Genomic DNA, 19,280 nt, shown 5'->3' on the forward strand with positions numbered 1-19,280 from the left:
AGCCGCGGGTCCCAATGGCTCTGGGGACGCATGGCGCGGGGATGGGCTCCTCCTGGTCCCGCCCGCGCTTCCGTCCCTTCCATCCCTTCCTGCTCGCCTGTCCCGGGGCCAGGGCCCCAGTCAAGGCAGCGCGTCTCCTCCCTGGCGGGGGCAACTCCGCTCGCGGGGCGTTCATCAGGAGAGCGCAGCGCGGGAGGACCGGCCGAAGCGCGGGGACAGCCGGGACCCACTCACCTGAGGGCCCGGCCTGAGCCGCGCCCACCGCGTCCCCATTGGCTCAGGCCTCGGGCGACCCCGGCGAGCGTTGGGGGGGGGGGGGGGCGGAACCTGGATGGCGGCGACGCCGATTGGACGCACTATCGACCGCATCTGGCGCGGATTGGACGGGCGCTTCCCGCCTTCCGCCGTTCGCCTGAGGCGCCGCGGCGGTCCCTGAGGCGCAGAGTTGCGACGCTCAGCGGCCTAGGGGGCGGCTCCACCGACACTACGTGGAGGCTTCGTTCCGCAGGCAGGTTGAGCAGAGTGCCTAGGTGGGCTTCCCCCACGGCGGGGCGCGGAGGGAGGGTGCGGCTTCGGCTTGGCCTTCCAAGCCGGCAGGCGACAAGCTTCCGACGGTTGAGGCGGAGCCGTTGTGGAAGCTGCCGAGGGGGAGGGGGTGCGGTTCTGCGGCACTCGGCGGAGGGGAGGCGCCGAGGCTGGGCCAGGGCGTGGGCTGTGCAGAGTTCGCGGCGAGGGTGGCTCGCGCAGGCTCGAGGCTCCCCATCAGCACCTGCCTCGGCCTCGGGGATGGGAAATGGGCGCTCGGAGCCGCCCACGCGCGTGGGCGACTCTGTCAAGGTGGCTGAGGCGCGGGGCGGTGCGCTTGGCGAGCGGGGAGCGGGCCGAGGGCTGCGCGCGTCGCTGGCCCGAGGAGGCTGAGGGGTGCGGGAGAAGCGGTGGCGCCGGGAGCCCTGGGGACCGCTGCCCGCCTGCCTCCGGGGCACCTGCAGGGGGGTTGGCGCTGCGGCCTGGGGCGCATCTCGGGTGTGTGTGCTTTGTTGGTTCGGGGGTGACCCTTGGAAAAAGGGGTCACTGTGCTGGCGGTGGGGGCAGGGACTTCGCCTTCGGCCTCGTTGTTGCCACTGCCAGTTCCGCTTAGGGAAGAAGGGAGTGCTCGCAAAACGTTCCTCCTGCTCCGCGCCATCAGTCCCTTCCCCCCTCTTTCCCTCCCGCCGCCCCCACCTGCTGCGTCTCCTTGCGGCTGAGGCCGCCGCCCCCTTCGTGCAGCTGGGCCTGACCCGCCCTGGAGCGGCTCGGTGTGCGACACGTGGCTCCACGTGCGGCCTCTTCTGGACTAGGCTCCAGGCTGGCCGAGCATCTGCGAATGCGGCAGCGTCTACTTTTTTTCGTTTTGTTTTGTTTTGTTTTTTGAGACGGAGTCTCACTCTATCACCCAGGCTGGAGTTTAGTGGTGCGATCTCGGGTCAGTGCAACCTCCGTGTCCCGGGTTCAAGCGATTCTCCTGCTTCAGCCTCCGGAGTAACTGGGACTACCTGGCGCGCCACCACGCCCAGCTAATTTGGTATTTTTAGTAGAGAGACGGTTTCTCCACATTGGCCCAGCTGGTCTCGAACTCCTGACCTCAGGTGATCCACCTGCCTTGGCCTCCCAAAGTGCTGGGATTACAGGTGTGAGCCACCTCGCCTGGCCTATATTTTTATATTAGTCATGATAGGAGGAGGAGGACGCCTTCTCTCCCCTTCATTCGCCTTTGATGTCTTTTTGGACACCTTAACTGTGTTGGTTACCATGGCAGAGGGGACTTTGAATTATCCACTGCTGCTTGCATTCATTCAGCAATTTTTCCTTTGGGGGAAAATCTTTGCCTCCCCCATCTGCCAAATTGTTTTCTTTGTTGTTGTTTTTATCCGTAACCCCTTTATCTGCCTGCAGATACACAGTTATCTTCTTACTAGTTCTCTGTGTCGCTCGCTAACCAGTCCCCCAGTTCAGTAAACTGCGGCCCAAAGCCTACTTGACAGGTAAGTCCATGCTTGTCTTGAAACATTATTATTCTGTTCTCGGTTTCCGAAGTCGTTCTGTTACATAGTAGTAGTTCCTAAAGATCTTTTAAATTGTTTCCTCATGAGGCTGGAAAAAATAAGTGTATAACTTTTGTTTCTTTTTAGAGTTAGCCTTGTCTTTCATTTGCAAATGTTAACTTGTTTGATATTGTGGATAGTGCTGTGCTTTTGACTCTATTGTGGCCTGTATACATTCAGCTTTGAGGCGTGTGTGTGTGTAACCTGATTATTCAGTTTGCTTTCCTTGGTTTGTTTTTCCCCAACTGACTTCGTGCAAAAGTAGATTAGAAACTAAAACCATCTTGTTAGCTTTATGTGCCTCTTTGGCTGTACTTTTTTATGTGCTGTAATTAATGTCTCAGGGCACTTTGTAAAATACACTGTTTCAAATTGCTTTAGTTCTGAAAACAGATAAAGCATATGCTAATGGACAAGCCTGCCTCAACAGTTGCTGGCCCTAGGGAAAGAGTATAAATGGAGCCCCCACAACATATTTTAAGTATTTAAAGTTTTAAATCAAGTTTTCAAATTGTAAAATGAAATAGGCTCAAATTTCACAAATACACTTTCACTGCATCAAAAATAGAAAAATACATGTATGGCTATTATTATTATTATTGAGACAGGGTCTTGCTCTGTCGCCGAGGTGGGAGTGCAGTAGCGTGAACATGGCTCACTGAAACCTGGACCTCCCACTTCAGCCTCCTGATTAGCTAGACCACAGCTGCGAGCCACCAGGCCAGGCTTTTATTTTTGTAGAAATAGGATCTCACCATGTTGTCCATGCTGGTCTGGAGCTCGTGGGCTCGAGCAGTCCTCTTGCCTGGGCCTCCCACAGTGCTAGCCACCAGCATTACAGGCGTAAGCCACCAGCCAAGGCTATTATTTTTATGACTGAATCCTGAAAAGTACCAAAGATAACTGAATGCATTTATTATGGATAGCTGATGATGGACTGGTAATCTTTGAATAAGTGATAAAATACTTACATAATTCATAAGTTACTACATATAGTTCATTTTTATTTTAAAAATCATGTTATAATGAAGACGTTTACTGATTTACTATTGATAGCCATGATCTAAGGGTTAAAACTGTAATTACTCAATGTGTTATACTCAAAATGTATCAAATTTGGGTTTATATCACAAACATAAAATAGGTGTAAAAAGTATTTTTCTTGAAAAAATTCTTAAATATTAAAATTATCATAGAATTGTAATGAATGGTTTCCTTAAAAAGATTTTAATAACACTGGAATTGCTTATTTTTGAATAATTACCATATTATTAAATATAACAATACATTTATTCACTATTTTAGTGTTTGCTTACTGTCTAATGTAAAGAGTCCATATCATGTTCACGTAGTTTATGTCTAGATCTACATATATATTAATATGGATTGCTTACTACTACAGAATGTTCCTCAGCCACCATGTGCTACTGTTGCAAACACTGTGCACTAATTTGCTGGTATTTCTAGAGTCACAAATTGGAATAAAAAGAGAAGGAAGAAGATGGGCATTTGGCACTGTTAAGTAATATCTTGTCATGCAAGAATCAGCTGTATTCTTGCTTTGCAGGGGAAGGATTTGACAATATCTCTTTTCTCTTACCTAAGCACTTGCTCACATGCTATCTTTGTTCTGAAGCAGAGACTAAAATATTAGCATTAGCACAATCTGAAACCTTCTCTATTCAATTATGGCTTCACACTCCCCGACTTCTTCAAGCATTTTTTTTATTATGGAAAATTCAGACACACATAAAGTAAGCAGAATAGTGTAATTAATTGCAGTCCTCTTCTTTCATAGGCATAGGCAAAGGAAGTTCGGGGGCCTGAAAGATAGAGTTAAGAGAATGAATAATGCGTTCATGGTTATAGACTTTCTGGGGGTAGGGCTGAGTCCTGGATTTTGAGCTAATAGAGATGCCTGTGTGCTCCGTAATAAGAGATAGTGAGAAAGAGATTGCACTATATAGAGCGCATAGCAGGGGCCTCTTTTGCTCTGTCCTAATGGTTGTGGTGATTGAAAGGGTATATATGAGTGTATGTTGAACCTTAGGAAACAGAATTCAGTTAATTTAATCCATTGTATTCTCAGTCTAGACACCATGCTTTACTACGCTCCTCTAAATAAAAAATTAAACAATCAAAATTCTCTTTTTTTTTTGTCTTTTGGTCCATTTTATTCCCTATCCCTAGGGTTATTTTCCTTACCTGTGCAAATCATCCAATGTTCATATGCCCAGTATTTGTATCCTTCTTTAATAAAGTATCCTCTGGTCTTACACAGATACACACATATCAATAACAGTGCATATAAGCCTTTATTAAGTATACTTTAGATTTTACTTAAAGAATTTCTATTATCTCATTCTGCATTTTTTATGCTTTATATTGTGTTTGAGATGCACCGTATTCTGAGATACAGATCTTCATTATATTCAGCTACTGAATTCAGTTGCATCACTCACCACATGTCATGTTTACCTCCTCACCCAGCACACTGACAGAGGCAGTTTCAGTTTCTTGATATTAGAAGAAATGCTTCAGTAAATATTTTTATATTCTCTTTGTGCTTTTGAGTTTCTCTAAAGTGTAAAATTAGAAGTGGAACTACTGCGTCATATGGTATTCAAGTTTACATTTTTACCCAATGCTATCAAACTCTTTTTCAAAGTGCAGTTATTTACTTCCCACCAGGAGTACATACATGATTTCCAATTTCCTTTATTCCCACTGTGACTTGGTAGTATCAGTTTCTTTAGTTTTTGCCGATCTGGTGGATGGTGGAGAGGGGACTGGTTATTGTTTTACTAGCATTCTGATTACTATGGAGGTAGCATTTTCATTTCTTTATTAGGCAGTTGAGTTTTATTTTCTGAATGACCTCTTCTTATTTTCTATTTTTGCTGTTGAGTTATTGCTTTTTTCTCCTTGATTTGTTAAGTTCGTCATGATAATTCTTTTTATGTTAATCCTTAGTCTCTTATTCCATTGCAAATGTCTTCCTAGTATGCTGCCTCTCTTTTACAAACAGTGATGCACAAAAAGTTAAAATCTATTCCTTTTTATGTTTTGAGCGTTTTGTTTTAAATTCTTTCCTGTTGGAACATCTTAGTGATAGCCTCGATATTTTCTGCTAATAGTTTTTAAACATTTACTTTTTACATTCATGTAGTTAATTTATCTAGACCTTATTTTTTATGGCAAAATAGATTTCTAATGTTATTTTTCCACATGCCAAGTCACTTTTCCCAGACCACTTATTGACCAGTTTACCTTTCCCCTGATTTGCAAAACCATCTGACTCAAATATGAACTTCCAGTATGTGCTTGAGTATGCATTTGAATTCTGTTTTGTTTTATTGATCCGTTTGTTTTCCATTCTTAATACTTCACTGTTTATAGTTATTTCTTGTGACTTTGTAATATGTTTTAATATCAAATAAGGTGATTTTTCTTCTCTAATATTTTAAAAGTTATTTTAGTATTAGAGCAGCATTATTCCTCCATATATATTTTAAAAGAATTAGCCAGATCTCTCAAATTATTATTTTGTGGTTTTTACTGGAATTGCTTTGGAGTTTAGCAATTCAGATATTTATTTTAGTGAAGCATTGATGGTTTTATAATGTTAAGTCCTTCCATTAATGAATAGGAACAACTGCATGTATTCATATCTCTTGTTAAGATCTTTTTGTTAGATTTATTCATTTTAGTTATCTATATTAAAAAATTCAGTTGTCTGATTATTGCTAATATAAAAAGGAACACCGTAGATATTTATGCTGAGCCTTGATGGAATCTCTCAAAGGTCCTCTGATAAACAGCATTCCTCTTTCTTCCTGGGTTCTGACTGAGTAGGAAAAGAAACGTAACCTTCATTAGTCCTATATTGGCTATGTTCATGGGTGTGAGTTTAGGTTGTTGGCCTAGTGAATTTGCTAATACTGAGCTCCAGAATTAAGCAAACTTACTGCCCGAGGCACTGCAAGGTAATTGAGTTAGACCTTTCCAGCCCTGCATTTTTCACCTTCCACCCTGGAAGAGAAAGCTTACTGTATTGACTCCAGAGAAAAAGGACAGAGCAAAATGTTGACTTTCTCACAGGGGCAGAGCTTCCAGAAGGAACAAAACTGAAAACAACATGAAACCCCTCTTTCAGTTTTCATGTAAACAAAAGAGTGGAGCTGAGCTGAGCCTGGCTCATTTTCCTTCCCAAGTTTACCAGTCAAATACTTCCAGGTCCTCAGTGGTGATGTAAATTAAAGGAATCGAGAGAGGCCCATAGTATACTCAGCCTTTCTCACGGAAGCTGGGAGTAGGGAAAAGGTACTCCTCTCTAACATTTCCTAGCTTTTTGTTCACTTAATTATTAACCTGTTTTTTGGAGGAGATTTATCTGGATGGTTCTTTTCCTTTCTTCATAAGGCCGTTACCTTCTTTTGGGTATTCTCTTTGGATTGTGGAAGAACTTTAGATGTTGACCCTGGAAGAAGATTGTACTTTGGGCTAGAACAGAAAATTAAAATCTAATGCCACTCTATATCTGAGGCAGAAATGTCATTGTTTATTTTACTTCCCATTCCAAATTATCTCTAGATAGATGGTAGAGCCTTTGATGTACTATACTGAACAAAGGTATTTGGCAATACATAAAGATGTTTCAGCAGTAAAATGCCAACAAATTTGAATATAAAGATTTTCTGTTTTGAACATCTCAGGGAACATTAAGGTTGCAAGATTAAAACCCTTTACAAGTTAAAGATCAAGGACTGAAAGATTTAAATGTCCAGAATCCTTTTTTTGTGCTTCTGAATTTAAAAGTCTAAAGGCCAAAATTTTTAAGTTAAAGTCCCAAATACACATTCTCAACAAATCTCATTATGTTCAAGTGCAGTCAGATTCTTTGGTGGAGTTGGAGTTCATTCATCAGCTGTAGCTTCAGCTGTCTTCCATGGAAAGGAAGTACCAGTCATACGTTCTCAGAAACCGTTCAATGCCAAAGTTCTGGTATATATTATCTTTTAAAGCATTCAAAAATTAGTAGGACATTATGCTTAGCACATTACTGGACCTGTTTCAACATAGAAAAATTGCCAATGCTTGGTCCCTGGTGCAGTAATTTCAGAAAATAAAAAATTTCTATTACCTAGTACTTAGCACTACCAAAGATCGATTCGGCAGTCTCAGCAGTATGGGGGCAGGGGAAGAGAGTAGCCCGAGATGATGGTTCTTCTTTTCTTAAAACTTTCCAGTAGACCAATCTCTGTCAGTTATCCAGAATCTGACTTGTTTCACTTTAATTGAAATGGAGAAAATATTTCAGCAAGAGGCTAATTTTGGCACTACATTTGAGGAAAATTTCTAGAATTATGTCACCCTGTAATGGCATTGCTGCCTTATGTGTAGGGGTAACCCAGGCTGCCCTGGTTACTAGCTCTTATATGACATGTTTTCCTTCCCCACCCAGTACATTCAAAACCTCAACTTTTATTTCTTCTTTGAATCCCATGTTTTTGGCATTCCAATATTGAATTAAGTTTGGGCTTTATGTAGTGACTGTTATGGGTTGAATTGTGTTCCCCTAAAAAGATATGTGAGATTCTAATTCCCAGTATCTCAGAATGTGACCTTTTCTGGAAATAGGGTCTTTTGCATTTAACCAAGTTAAGTTATAAACTTATTAAGTTATTTAAGTTATTAGGGTGGGCCCTAATCCAATATATATTTATAAAAAGGGGAAATTTGGATACAGATATGCATAGAAGACAATGTGAAAAGTAAAAGGAAGAATACCATGTGATAAAGGAGGCAGAGACTGGATTTATGCTGCCACAAGTCAAGGAATGTCGGCAGCTACCAGAAGCTTAAAGATCCTTCTTCTAGCACTTTCAGAGGGAGTATGATCCTACTGACCCCTTTGCTTCAAACGTCTTGCCTCCACACTGAGATAATTTCTGCTGTTCTAAGCCATCCAGTTTGTGGCACTTTGTTAAGGCAACCCTAGGAAATTAATACAGTAAGAGTCCACACATAGCTGTGAGCAAACATTTTTCTTGTTGTTACAGAGGCAGTTGGCACAATTCCATCCCTTATGGAATTTCTCGGATTTATGAAACCTGTCTTACAGGAGAAGGTTCCTCCTCCAATCCATATTTGTTTTGGCTGCAGACTGTCTCCTAGCAGATTCCTGAATGGAAGCTGCTTTTGTTGCTTCTGAAGTTTGTTTCCTTAATACTAGGAGGTGGGGTTAGGAAGAATTCTGAGCCTATAGACAAACATAAATTCAGAGCTGTTATTTCCACAGTTCTCTGTGAGGTTTTGACAAACTAGTGAGGTTTTAAAGCAGGCAGTATTGTTGTGCTTCACTTAATCTAAATGAACACTCATGAACTTGTGGTTTTCTTAAAAAAAGAAATCTAACAGATTGATAATAAATTATAGTACCTACATGCATTTGGGAGAAGTAGTAGTCCCAGTAATCCTCTGTTTGATGAAGAAATCTTACCTGTATTTAAAATATTTAGGAATCAAAGATGTCAATTATAACCTTGTTACCAGGGCAATACATTAACAAGTGAGGCAACTGGTCAGAGTTATAGACTCTTTTGAAGGTGGAAGGTCAGAGGCTATGACATTAAATAGGCTGTGGTGCCAAAATAGGACCCTTTTATTCAGTTCATATTTCCAAGAGTATGTTTACATTAATTGATAACCAAATAACTTAGTTGTGAATATTCACACAAGTGAATAATGTATAAGAGAAAAATATTTTCATCTGTATGGCCTGCCTTGTTCTCTCAATGATGTTTTCCCACAGAGTTCTTTCTTTTGTTAAATCCTATGCTCATGGATTGAGAAAATCAATAGGTTATTTTAAGTTCTGGGCTACATGTGCAAGATGTGCAGGTTTGTTGCATAGGAAAATGTGTGTCATGGTGGTTTGCTGCACCTATCAACCTGTAAGTATTAAACTCAGCATGCATTAGCTATTTTTCCTGATGCTCTCCTTCCTGCTGCCCCACCAGGCCCCAGTGTGTGTTGTTCCCCTCCTTGTATCCATGTGTTCTCATTGAACAAGTGTTTCTAATTTTAAGGTTGTCCGACTTATCAGTTGTCTTTTACGGTTAGAGCTTTTTATAATCTTGCTTATTGCTTATTGCACGGTCATGAAGATGTTCTAATATGTTCTAGAAACTTAATTGTTTTTAATTTTCATTCCACCTGGAAATGGTGTTTGCATATGGTATGAGATGGTTGGTATGAAGTAGTGAGGTTTTGTTGTATTTCTTATGAACATCCAGTTGAGCAGTATAGATTAATTGAAAAGATTATCTTACCCTTTCCTGACTGCTTTGTGTTCTACCTTGATCATAAATCAAGTCATATGTATAGGTCTGTTTCTGGATTCTCTTTTCAGTTCCATCTGTGTTGGACTTTTTTGGTAAATCCAACAGTAATATAGTTTTATTAGCTTTCTTTTGTTTGTGTGGTAGCTATCTTTTCTTTTTATTTCCAACTGTTTGATAGCCCTTTATTTAAGTTATATCTCTTAAAATATAATATTTTTGGACAGCATATAGTTTTAAAAATTATTAACCTACCCGACAATCCAACTTTTTTCTTTTTAATTTTTGTGAGTACATAGTAGGTGTCAGTAGAGTACATGAGATGTTTTGATACAGGCATGCAATGTTAAATGAGCACATTATGGAGAATGGAGTATCCGTCCTTCAAGCATTGATCCTTTGAGGACAATCTGACTTTTAATTGGAGCTGTGGGGCAAAACTTTACCTGTTCCCTTTTAGAGTTAAATTGACATAGATCAACTGGAGAAAAGCACACAAATTTCTTTAATACAAGTTTTACATGACACAGGATCTCTCATAAGAACATGAAGACCCAAAGAAGTAGTTAGGGTCAGTTATATATTGAATTGGACAAAGAATAGTAAGTTGTGAAATAAGGCAAAGAGGCTTTAGGCTAGGGTAGTTAATTGGGTGGAGAAATGACTAGGAAGATAAGGGTTGGTTTAACAAAGTTTGGTTGTACAGATTTTCTTGATTTTAACTTCCCCTCCTTGATTATAAGATTACTTCCCTTTTGGTACAGGGAGGACATCTTTCGCATGGGAATTCCATTTCCTGCTTTTAGGAAACAGAATGAAGGTGGGAGTGATCTTGTACCTGCTGTTTTTTGTTAAGTGCCCTTAATTTAAAATAGTCGATATGTCAGAGCAGCATATTGGGAGGGTGACATATTCTTACTTCTTCAGAGTATTTAATGTATTTTACTTTCAATGTAATTACTGATATGTAACTTTTAATCTGTCACCTTACTTTGTGTTTCCTGTTTTTCTTTCTTGTTCTGGGTCTCTTTCTCTTTCTCTCTCTCTCTCTGGATTGATTAAAATGAAAACATTACAGCCTCCCTCCCCCACTTTGCTTAGTAGTTGTATATTCTTTCACTACTGATTTAGTGGTTACCTTAGAAATGATGACATGCATTCTTTTTGTTTATTTTAGAGACAGAGTCTCCCTCTCTTGCCCAGGCTAGAGTACAGTGTTGTGGTCATAGCTCACTGTAACCTTCAACTTCTAGGCTCAAGCAATTTCTCACCCCAGTCTCCAGAGTAGCTGGGATTACAGGCACACACCACCATACTCAGCTAATTAAAAAAAATTTTTTTTTGTAGACATGGAGTCTTGTAACATACAATATTTTTAAAAAACATTTCCATAATTATTAAAATGAGATGGTAAAAAACATAATCATCAGACTTTATTATTTATAAATGAATAATACTCTCAGGCACATGGTTCCTCTCAGAATGACCTTTAGTACTTGGTTCCAAAAAAGACAAGCAAATAATTATGCATATTCTACAAAACAAAATAGGGATACAGAGCTTTGAGGATGACTACAGCAATGATTTGCATTTTCTTGACCAAAATAATGTTAGTTCCTTAGGTGTTCATGGCAGGGAGAATCAATGACCTTTATCTTTGATCCTTGTCAGAAACACACAAGATAGGATTGTTTGAAGTGATTTAATCTATTTTTGGTCCTGTTTTCATTAGCATGGAATCTCTCTTTAGAACCTGGTGGATACTTTCTATTAGCCATATCGCAATATATTAATTTGTGGCAGTTGTTTGTATTTGCATCCCATGGTCTTTAAGGACCCAGATAACTTTGGGAAAATGAGGTCCTCACCTTAATTTCAGCATTCAACCAGAAACTGGGGGTTCTTTCTTTCCTGAACACTCTTGTGGACATATTAAATGTATTTGAGTTATCTTTTCCTCACTCCTTTCCTTGCGTATTTTGATCCTGTTCATTGTTAGTATATCTGCCTATTCCTCCTTTCTTGAATATTAATAGCCCAAATTTCATTTACACATTAATTCAAGAGTTTTTTTTTCCTTGTTCTCAAAGGTGGAACAATTATAGCAGGGAATCACTGGAAAGGGAGATCCAGGTTATTGTTTTACTAACTAGCTTTGTGACCTTTTGGCAGGATATTTGACATTAAGTAATCTATAAAAAAGAAAGAGCTTGACTAAATAATCTTCAGGCTTTTCTCTAGAAACTTCTTTGATCATATTCAAATGTGTAAGTTAATAAATAGGTAAGTGTTTAGTGAGGAAGTTAAACAATATTGCCTGTGGTATAAATAACAAATGCATATTTATGTGTGTAAGATATTTAAACTGTTAAACACATGAAACAGATTGTGAGATACAGAAAATATATGCTTTCTTTTATAGGTGTTTATTTTGTCTTGCTTTTTTTTTTTTTTTAAATGAAGTCAAAATGCCAATGAGACAAGATCTCCAGGTATGTAGTCCTAGACCAAAAGTAAGTATTTTAATTCCGAAAATCACTTTTTGTTTACTTATAGGTATTCAGTGCTATGTTTTTAGCAGTGACAAAGCTTACATGTTTTTATGAAATGGTCAAGAATAGTTTAAATAAAGTGTTCTTTCTTGTATTCAGTAGATGTTTGCAAAAGCTATATTAAGAATATTTATAAAGTATTAAAAATACTGATTCTTTATACCTACCTTTTACATTGAAAAGAATTATGCGCTGATTTATGCATAATTTATGCTTGGATATTTTTGTATTAAGTTTTAGAGATTAAGATATTGTGTATTTAGGTAAAATGTAAGTGTTAATAATCTATTCAACATGTATGCAGTTCACAGCCAAACCTGTTTAGTGATCAGTTGTAGTATGAACATTTGTTATTAATGAAGTTGTACTTTAAGAGCAAGATGACAGATTTTATTAATGTTATAAATATTATATAATGGTAATGCTTAAGTTATGTTAGTTGGCATAATTTCTAAAAGGTGCTTTTGCCTGTCTTTATGTATTTTTTTCTTTACTAGTTAAACCCCGTTAAGAGATTAGTAGTCAGGTATGCTAGGCTTTTATTCATGGTTTAAGTATTCGTTACTTTAAAGCTTTTTTGCTTTTTTCATCAAGTTTCTGTTGAGGTTGACATAAAGGTGACCTTAGTAATAAAAGATATGAATTGGAAATATTAGTAAAATATTTTTTTCTAATCAGTCTTATTATCAAAGAAATGTAATTTCTAATTCAGTTGTTCCAAATTTAATAGTGGCCATATTTTTAAAAAATAAGTGAATTAATATTTTATGAGTTCATTTGAGAGTTTTCATGTGAAAACAGTTCTCAAATTACTAGATTGCATAAGGTAATTTTGGTTTTGATACAGCATGTGCCATTAAATATATTTCTCTAGCAGTTGGAAAAATGCATTGATGATGCTTTAAGAAAAAATGATTTCAAACCTTTGAAAACACTTTTACAAATTGATATTTGTGAAGATGTGAAGATTAAATGCAGCAAACAGTTTTTCCACAAGGTGGACAACCTTATATGCAGGGTAAATGTTCATTTTTGCTCAATGATTATTACAATTATTAGATAGAACTCTAGTTTTAGAAGGAAGTACTCCATTAGAAAAAAATGAATAGGCTTGGGCAAGCTCAGTTATAATTACATAAATAAATGCTTATTTCACCATTTGCTTATTATTGTTTGTTTGTTTGAGGAATCTCAACACATTGGAATGTCATTTCCCAAATAAAATATACAAAAATATGTGTTCACATGGGCTTTACTATTAACTGTGACTGAAACTGGGGAAAAAATACTTTAGCTCTTTGAAGTTTAAACAAGTTGATAGATTTTTAAAAAAACCTATCAGTGTATACTTGATGTTACATAGACAATGCCTACTTCTGTCAAAACTTAAACATAGAAAAATCACCCCAAACTTTGAATTTAATTGATCATATTTAAGGCATTTTCATACATGAGAAAAGGTGATTATTGATAATCCCCCCACCCCAGTATCTGAGATTCATTATGAATCCAAGAAATTGAATAAAAATTTCTTGTTTCTGTTAGTTAAATACATGGAGCTTTTTAGAATGGAAAGTTGCTGATTCATTGTATCATAGTATAAAGTTTCTTGGATTTATACAGATTTCCATTTTTGTCCTGAGTTTGTCATTCCCTGACTGTATGGCTTTGGGCAGGTCGCATTCTTAAAACACATTTTCATCTGTTGCAATATAGAGATGATTAAAATGACCATCTTTCAGGATTTGTGAAGGTTAAAATATGTGTGTAACACTCCTTGTACAATGTCTATTTCATACTGTTTTGTGTTTACAGAAATTTTAATGTGTACCTTTTATTTCAGGAACTTAATAAAGAGGATATCCACAATGTTTCAGCCATTTTGGTTTCTGTTGGAAGATGTGGCAAAAATATCAGTGTATTGGGGCAAGCTGGACTTCTAACAATGATAAAACAAGGACTAATACAAAAGATAAGTATAGAATATGTAACATATTCATGTGAATGAAATATTATAAAAGATATGCTTTCTAATAAGAAATTATCCAAATTGTTGAAAATAAATTTAGGAACTTTATGTACAATGTTGGGAATAAAACATTTCTATAGCTTGTGATATATGTTACAAATATAAAGATCACAAGAAAACTGTACAGACTCCTTGATAATCCTGTGAGTTTAAGCTCCCTAAGGCCTTTACTTGCTTTACTGTCTCTTTAACTCTTCTTATTATCTAACTTCATTTTTTGTTTTTATATGGTTTGTCTCCCATGCTAGGATGTAGGATATTGATTTTTGTCTCTTTTGTTCATTGCTACATTATTGGCACCTAGAATAGTATCTGAGATGTATGTACTCAAATATCTGAATTAAGGTAAAATAATATGAAAACTTTTCATATAGTAACAATATCAAAATGGTCTAAATTGTGATAGTTTACTTCCTTCTATTATAATAAATGTACCCTAACTAGAAATTTGAAGGGGAAATAAGGATCTTCTACATGGAATCAAAATTAACTTCATCTATTCTCATTTTAAACAATGGGAAAAGATAGTTTAAAAAAAAAACAAGGAGGATCCTTAAAAACTTGAATTTATTTTGATACAACACTAAAATTTTAATTTTGATGTGTCTTTATTCCTAGGTTCACTGTTTATGCAAAGATAGATAAGTACATTCTTAAAATTATTAAAATGGAACTCAAAGTAATAAGTTCATTCCTTTTTTTTTTTTTACATGGTTGCCTGGTTTGAAAAATCCAAGGAGATTATTCAGAGTCAAGGAAATTCAAAAGATGAAGCTGTTCTCAATATGATAGAAGACTTAGTTGATCTTCTGCTGGTAAAAATCACATTGATTACACTGATGTTTATAAAGCATGTGTTTATTTAAAAAAACAATTTGTGTTCTGTGTGCCCTGAGCCTAAAAGTCACTAACAGATTGGTTGGTGACTTGGTTGGATTGGTCTGTTCAGATTGTATAAAGCATTTATTCTGGTAAATATAATTAAATGGTTAGTTAATAAAAAGTAATTATGCTATGAGTTAAAATGTAATCTGTCATTTCAATACCATTTGTAATGGTTTATAATATTGTAATGGTTTGTAATATATAGTAACTTGTAAATTAAATATTATTCACTTTTTTTCAGGTCATACATGATGTCAGTGATGAAGGTATAATACTTATTTTCTATTGGAACAATAAATTACTGTTAGAGTTTTAGTATAATTTTACAATTCTCGTTGTATTGTCCTAGTATTAAGAACTCATTATCTGATTCAAGGATCAACAAACTTTTACTGTAAAGGGCCAGATAGTAAATATTTTAGACTTTGTAGTCCAAGAGAAAAACAATTAAGAATATTATGTAGGTACTTGTATAACAAGAAAGAAAAACAAATTTCTACAAATAATTTATTGATGCCATTGAAAATATAGTTGTACAATTTTTTGTAATATAGATCTACTAATAATGAAACTTGCATTCTTTTTGTGAGAGAATAACATTTCATTTAATTAGGGTTCAGAGTGTTCTGTTTTCAAAATTGATTGTAAATGTTCATTTGTTAATCCCTGTCTATAATGAGGTTTTATGTATGTCACATTAGAAAATGGCTTTTCATGCAGACAATGCCAAATACTGATATCAGTGCATAAGCATGCTTTTAATTGAGCGTGTTCATCACTTGAAAGGCATTAATAGAATTGTTAGGTTCTTAACATTTGCATTTTAGAATGTCATTGCATTGCAAATTAATCACTTCCAATTGAAGGTTATGTGGAAGCTTCCCAGTTGCACAGTTAAATGGATTTTGAAATGTGGAAATTTCCTTTGTACTTACAACAAAGCCCAAAAACACTGCTAGACCTGTAGTTGGAGTTTGGAAAAAATATATTCCCTGCAAATTTGTGTGGAAATGGAGATGTTGCCTCCTGTTTTAACTTTTGACAGTCTGAAGTGTATAAAGCAGCATAGCATTACTTGCCTTTCAGATCACCTTAGTTACCAGAATGACTTCACTGCAGTGTTAAGTTCATGATGCAGGCATTATTTTGTCTTGTAATTTTGTGCCAAATTCATTTAGAAACATTGTCAACTCTGCAGCCAGTGCTAATTACCAGAGCCATTCAGTATTCAGCAATAAAGGTTGAGGACAGTTCTTGTTCAGAAAAATTTCAGTCTTGGTGCTGGATATCAAAAAGTCACAATAAAACCCCACTGCCATTGGACTGCTGTGTGGTAGGGAAAGTCCGAATACTCAGCTTCTGCTTCTGACAAAAATTCAAATAACTGACCGTGGCTAAGCTGATGAGAGTGAATGATGTTCACCTTTGACACTACTGTTTTAATAAAACATGATAGATTCAAATAGTTTTCACAGAGCACTTGCTGGTGAGTAATACAGTCATGCAAAAACAGGCGGTGAGTTGCATTTAGTTTGTGGGCCATAGTTTGCCAACCTTTGATCTAATGGAACAAATTTTCAATAGTAAACTGAGAATACAGAATATGTTCCTACTCATTCTTTGACTTGTGGCCTGCTTGTGCCAAGCAATCAGATCCAAGTTATTTTAGCTATGTGTTGATTGAAGAAGACTTACCTAGGATTGGTCAGTGAGGCTGGTGAATTATTTATAAATAAAGGTACTTGCTGTCTTCAGAGCCCAAAAGTTTTAAACAGATTGCCATTGATTTAATAATTAATCCTACCTCTTCATTGATTGTTTTTCTACATAACAATGTAGTCTAAATTTTTAAGTTTTTAGGGAAAAAACGATCCTAAAGCACCAGCAGTTGTGAAGTGATCCACCTGATTTTTAAAGTAAATAATTGTATCTTTTCATCTGAGTACTTTTTTCTTTTTATGCAGTCACTTTAGAAAATTGTACATTTGTTTTTACAGTATTTCCATTGTTTAAACTTATTTTTAAAATTTGCATTCATGAAACAGCATGTACACATTCCTCTGAATACACTTAGTATTGATAAAGCCTCATCTTTCAAAAATGCATTAACCTAAAAGTGGCTCACATCATTTAGAACTTCATTGGGGTTAAGATGTGTTGGTCTTTATGGGTATAAAAATTTTTGATGTATAACTAAAAATGAGGTCAGTTTTGGTAAAAGCCTTAGAATTGAAGTTTTCGATTTTGAACTATATTTAATCAAAAAAATAAATAAATACCTCCTTATGTGCCTGCAGTTAGAAGCTAGATCTAGAGTTGTCCCTTGACAGTATTAAAATCAGTCAGATTTGTTGAGTGGTGTTTTTTGCAAGGCCAAATAGAATTAGGACTTAATTTCATTCTTTCTCATCCCCAAGCCCTGGTGGGCCTTCTTCTGAACTGCAGTAGGTATATCCTTTCCACTAACTCTGTATTTATTTATTTTTATTTTTTGAGACAGGGTCTCTGTCACCCAGGCTGGAGTACAGTGGCACGATCACGGCTCACTGCAGCTTTGACCTCCTGGGCTCAGGTGATTCTCCCACCTCAGCCTCCCATGTAGCTGGGATTACAGGTGCCCAGCTAATTTTTGTACAGACAGGATTTTGCCATGTTGCCCAGGCTGGTCTCAAACTCCTGGGCTCAAGCAGTCTACCTATCTGGGCCTTCCAAAGTGCTAGGATTATAGGCCTGAGTTACCATGCCTGGCCCCTTTCCACTAACTCTTATAAGAAAAGACGGACAGTTAAGAAGATTTGAAATGGACATTTATCAATAATTTAACACTTTTATTCAGGTAAAAAGCAAGTAGTGGAAAGTTTCGTACCTCGCATTTGTTCCCTGGTTATTGACTCAAGAGTGAATATTTGTATTCAGCAAGAGGTAAAGTCATTTATTTGTGTTTTAAAAACTAAAAATGAGAACGTGAAGAAAATCAATAGCAATTAAAATGAAAATGTATTTCATGTAGGACTAAATTACTTAGCTTGGAGTATATTTCTATCATCTTAATCTATTGCCTATTTCCTAAATACTTACTGAAAATTTATAACCATATGGGTTTATGTATGCATATAGCTCAAATGGAAATAAATTATACCAACCAGATTTTCAGGGTGCTTAAGTATTTAAATGCTAAAAATAATTTGTATTAGTATATGTATGTGTGTACATGTGCTATAATCATAAGAACAAAATTAATAAAGTAACATTTTTTGGCTTTCTCAGATCTTATAATGGAGTTAAAATAAATATAAGTTTTATTGCAAAAAGTACAAGTGCTTTAAGTACCGGAGTCATGTTATATTCTATTTTTGATATTCTATAGTTTATGTTGTTTTTATATTCATTATTTTATACTTTATTGTTTTTATTTTTTTGAGAGAGTCTTGCTCTATCTGCCCAGGCTGGAGTGCAGTGGCGCAATCTCAGCTCACTGCAACCTCTGCCTCCCAGGTTCAAGCACTTCTCCTGCCTCCCTCCTGAGTAGCTGGGATTACAGGCGCGCGTTACCATGCACAGCTAATTTTTGTATTTTTGGTAGAGACAGGGTTTCACTATGTTGGCCAGGCTGATCTCGAACTCCTGACATCAAGTGATCCGCCCGCCTCGGCCTCCCAAAGTGCTGGTATTATAGTGAGCCACCATGCCTGGCCTATTTTGTACTTTATGTATTCTTTCCTCCATCCCACTCCATTCCCATAATAAAACTCAGTGATTAAGAAAAAATTAAGCTTTTAAATTTATGTGCCTAGAATATTTCTCTAAATAGTGTTTCACTGAATATAAAGTTAATGCATTATCTTTTTTTCTTTTCTAGATAATAAAAAAAATGAATGCTATGCTTGACAAAATGCCTCAAGATGCCCGGAAAATACTCTCTAACCAAGAAATGTTAATTCTCATGTAATAATCTGTACTATATTGTTTTTATTCTTAAAATCAATAAGAATGTTTTATGAGACAGACAACCATGAGTTTGCATTAATAATGAAACTGATAAACTGTTGCAGCTTTTTAATATAATTTAGTGTATGTATATAATTTCCGCAAAAGTCAGTGATATTAGCCAGTTGTAAATTTTTGTGAAGTTTCTTTTCCTCCTAAACATGTGGACTTCCTATTTAATTGATACTGGTCCATTTTGTAATCTGTTATTTTAATTCACAGGAGTAGTATGGGAGAAAGGATTTTAGATGCTGGAGGTAAGTTTATCTTTTCAAAATCTAAAATTATTCCATATTTATGAATAGCAGATAGGATCTTTTTAATTAAAATATTAGCATAGCAATGTGAGACTGAGGGAATTATAAACTTTAGGTACGATTAAGCAATTTTTAATAAATATAAA

The 19,280-nt window shown here is 36.8% G+C and overlaps 1 protein-coding gene and 1 long non-coding RNA gene across 3 annotated transcripts in view; one reads left to right on the forward strand and one right to left on the reverse strand.

Moving 5' to 3' along the window:
* The first annotated feature begins 415 nt into the window (after window positions 1-415).
* SYCP2 (synaptonemal complex protein 2) overlaps window positions 416-19,280 on the forward strand; it is a 101,456-nt gene continuing 82,591 nt past the window's right edge. Inside the window, exons 1-10 of one of the 2 annotated variants that reach the window (XM_055266138.2) lie at window positions 416-530; window positions 1,933-2,021; window positions 11,847-11,916; window positions 12,851-12,994; window positions 13,820-13,948; window positions 14,716-14,820; window positions 15,132-15,156; window positions 17,727-17,812; window positions 18,750-18,835; window positions 19,100-19,134. In XM_055266138.2, coding sequence (XP_055122113.1) covers window positions 11,893-11,916; window positions 12,851-12,994; window positions 13,820-13,948; window positions 14,716-14,820; window positions 15,132-15,156; window positions 17,727-17,812; window positions 18,750-18,835; window positions 19,100-19,134 — 634 coding nt within the window. In that variant the 5' untranslated portion in view covers window positions 416-530; window positions 1,933-2,021; window positions 11,847-11,892. The other variant, XR_008654597.2, reaches the window with a different exon arrangement.
* LOC129474649 (uncharacterized) lies at window positions 3,790-10,784 on the reverse strand. Its single transcript, XR_008654600.2, has 3 exons — window positions 10,411-10,784; window positions 8,527-8,578; window positions 3,790-8,343 (listed from the first exon to the last, which is right to left on the reverse strand). It is a non-coding gene; the product is annotated as an uncharacterized lncRNA (long non-coding RNA).

Source organism: Symphalangus syndactylus, chromosome 24, assembly GCF_028878055.3.
Source record: "Symphalangus syndactylus isolate Jambi chromosome 24, NHGRI_mSymSyn1-v2.1_pri, whole genome shotgun sequence".
Classification (NCBI taxonomy): domain Eukaryota; kingdom Metazoa; phylum Chordata; class Mammalia; order Primates; family Hylobatidae; genus Symphalangus; species Symphalangus syndactylus.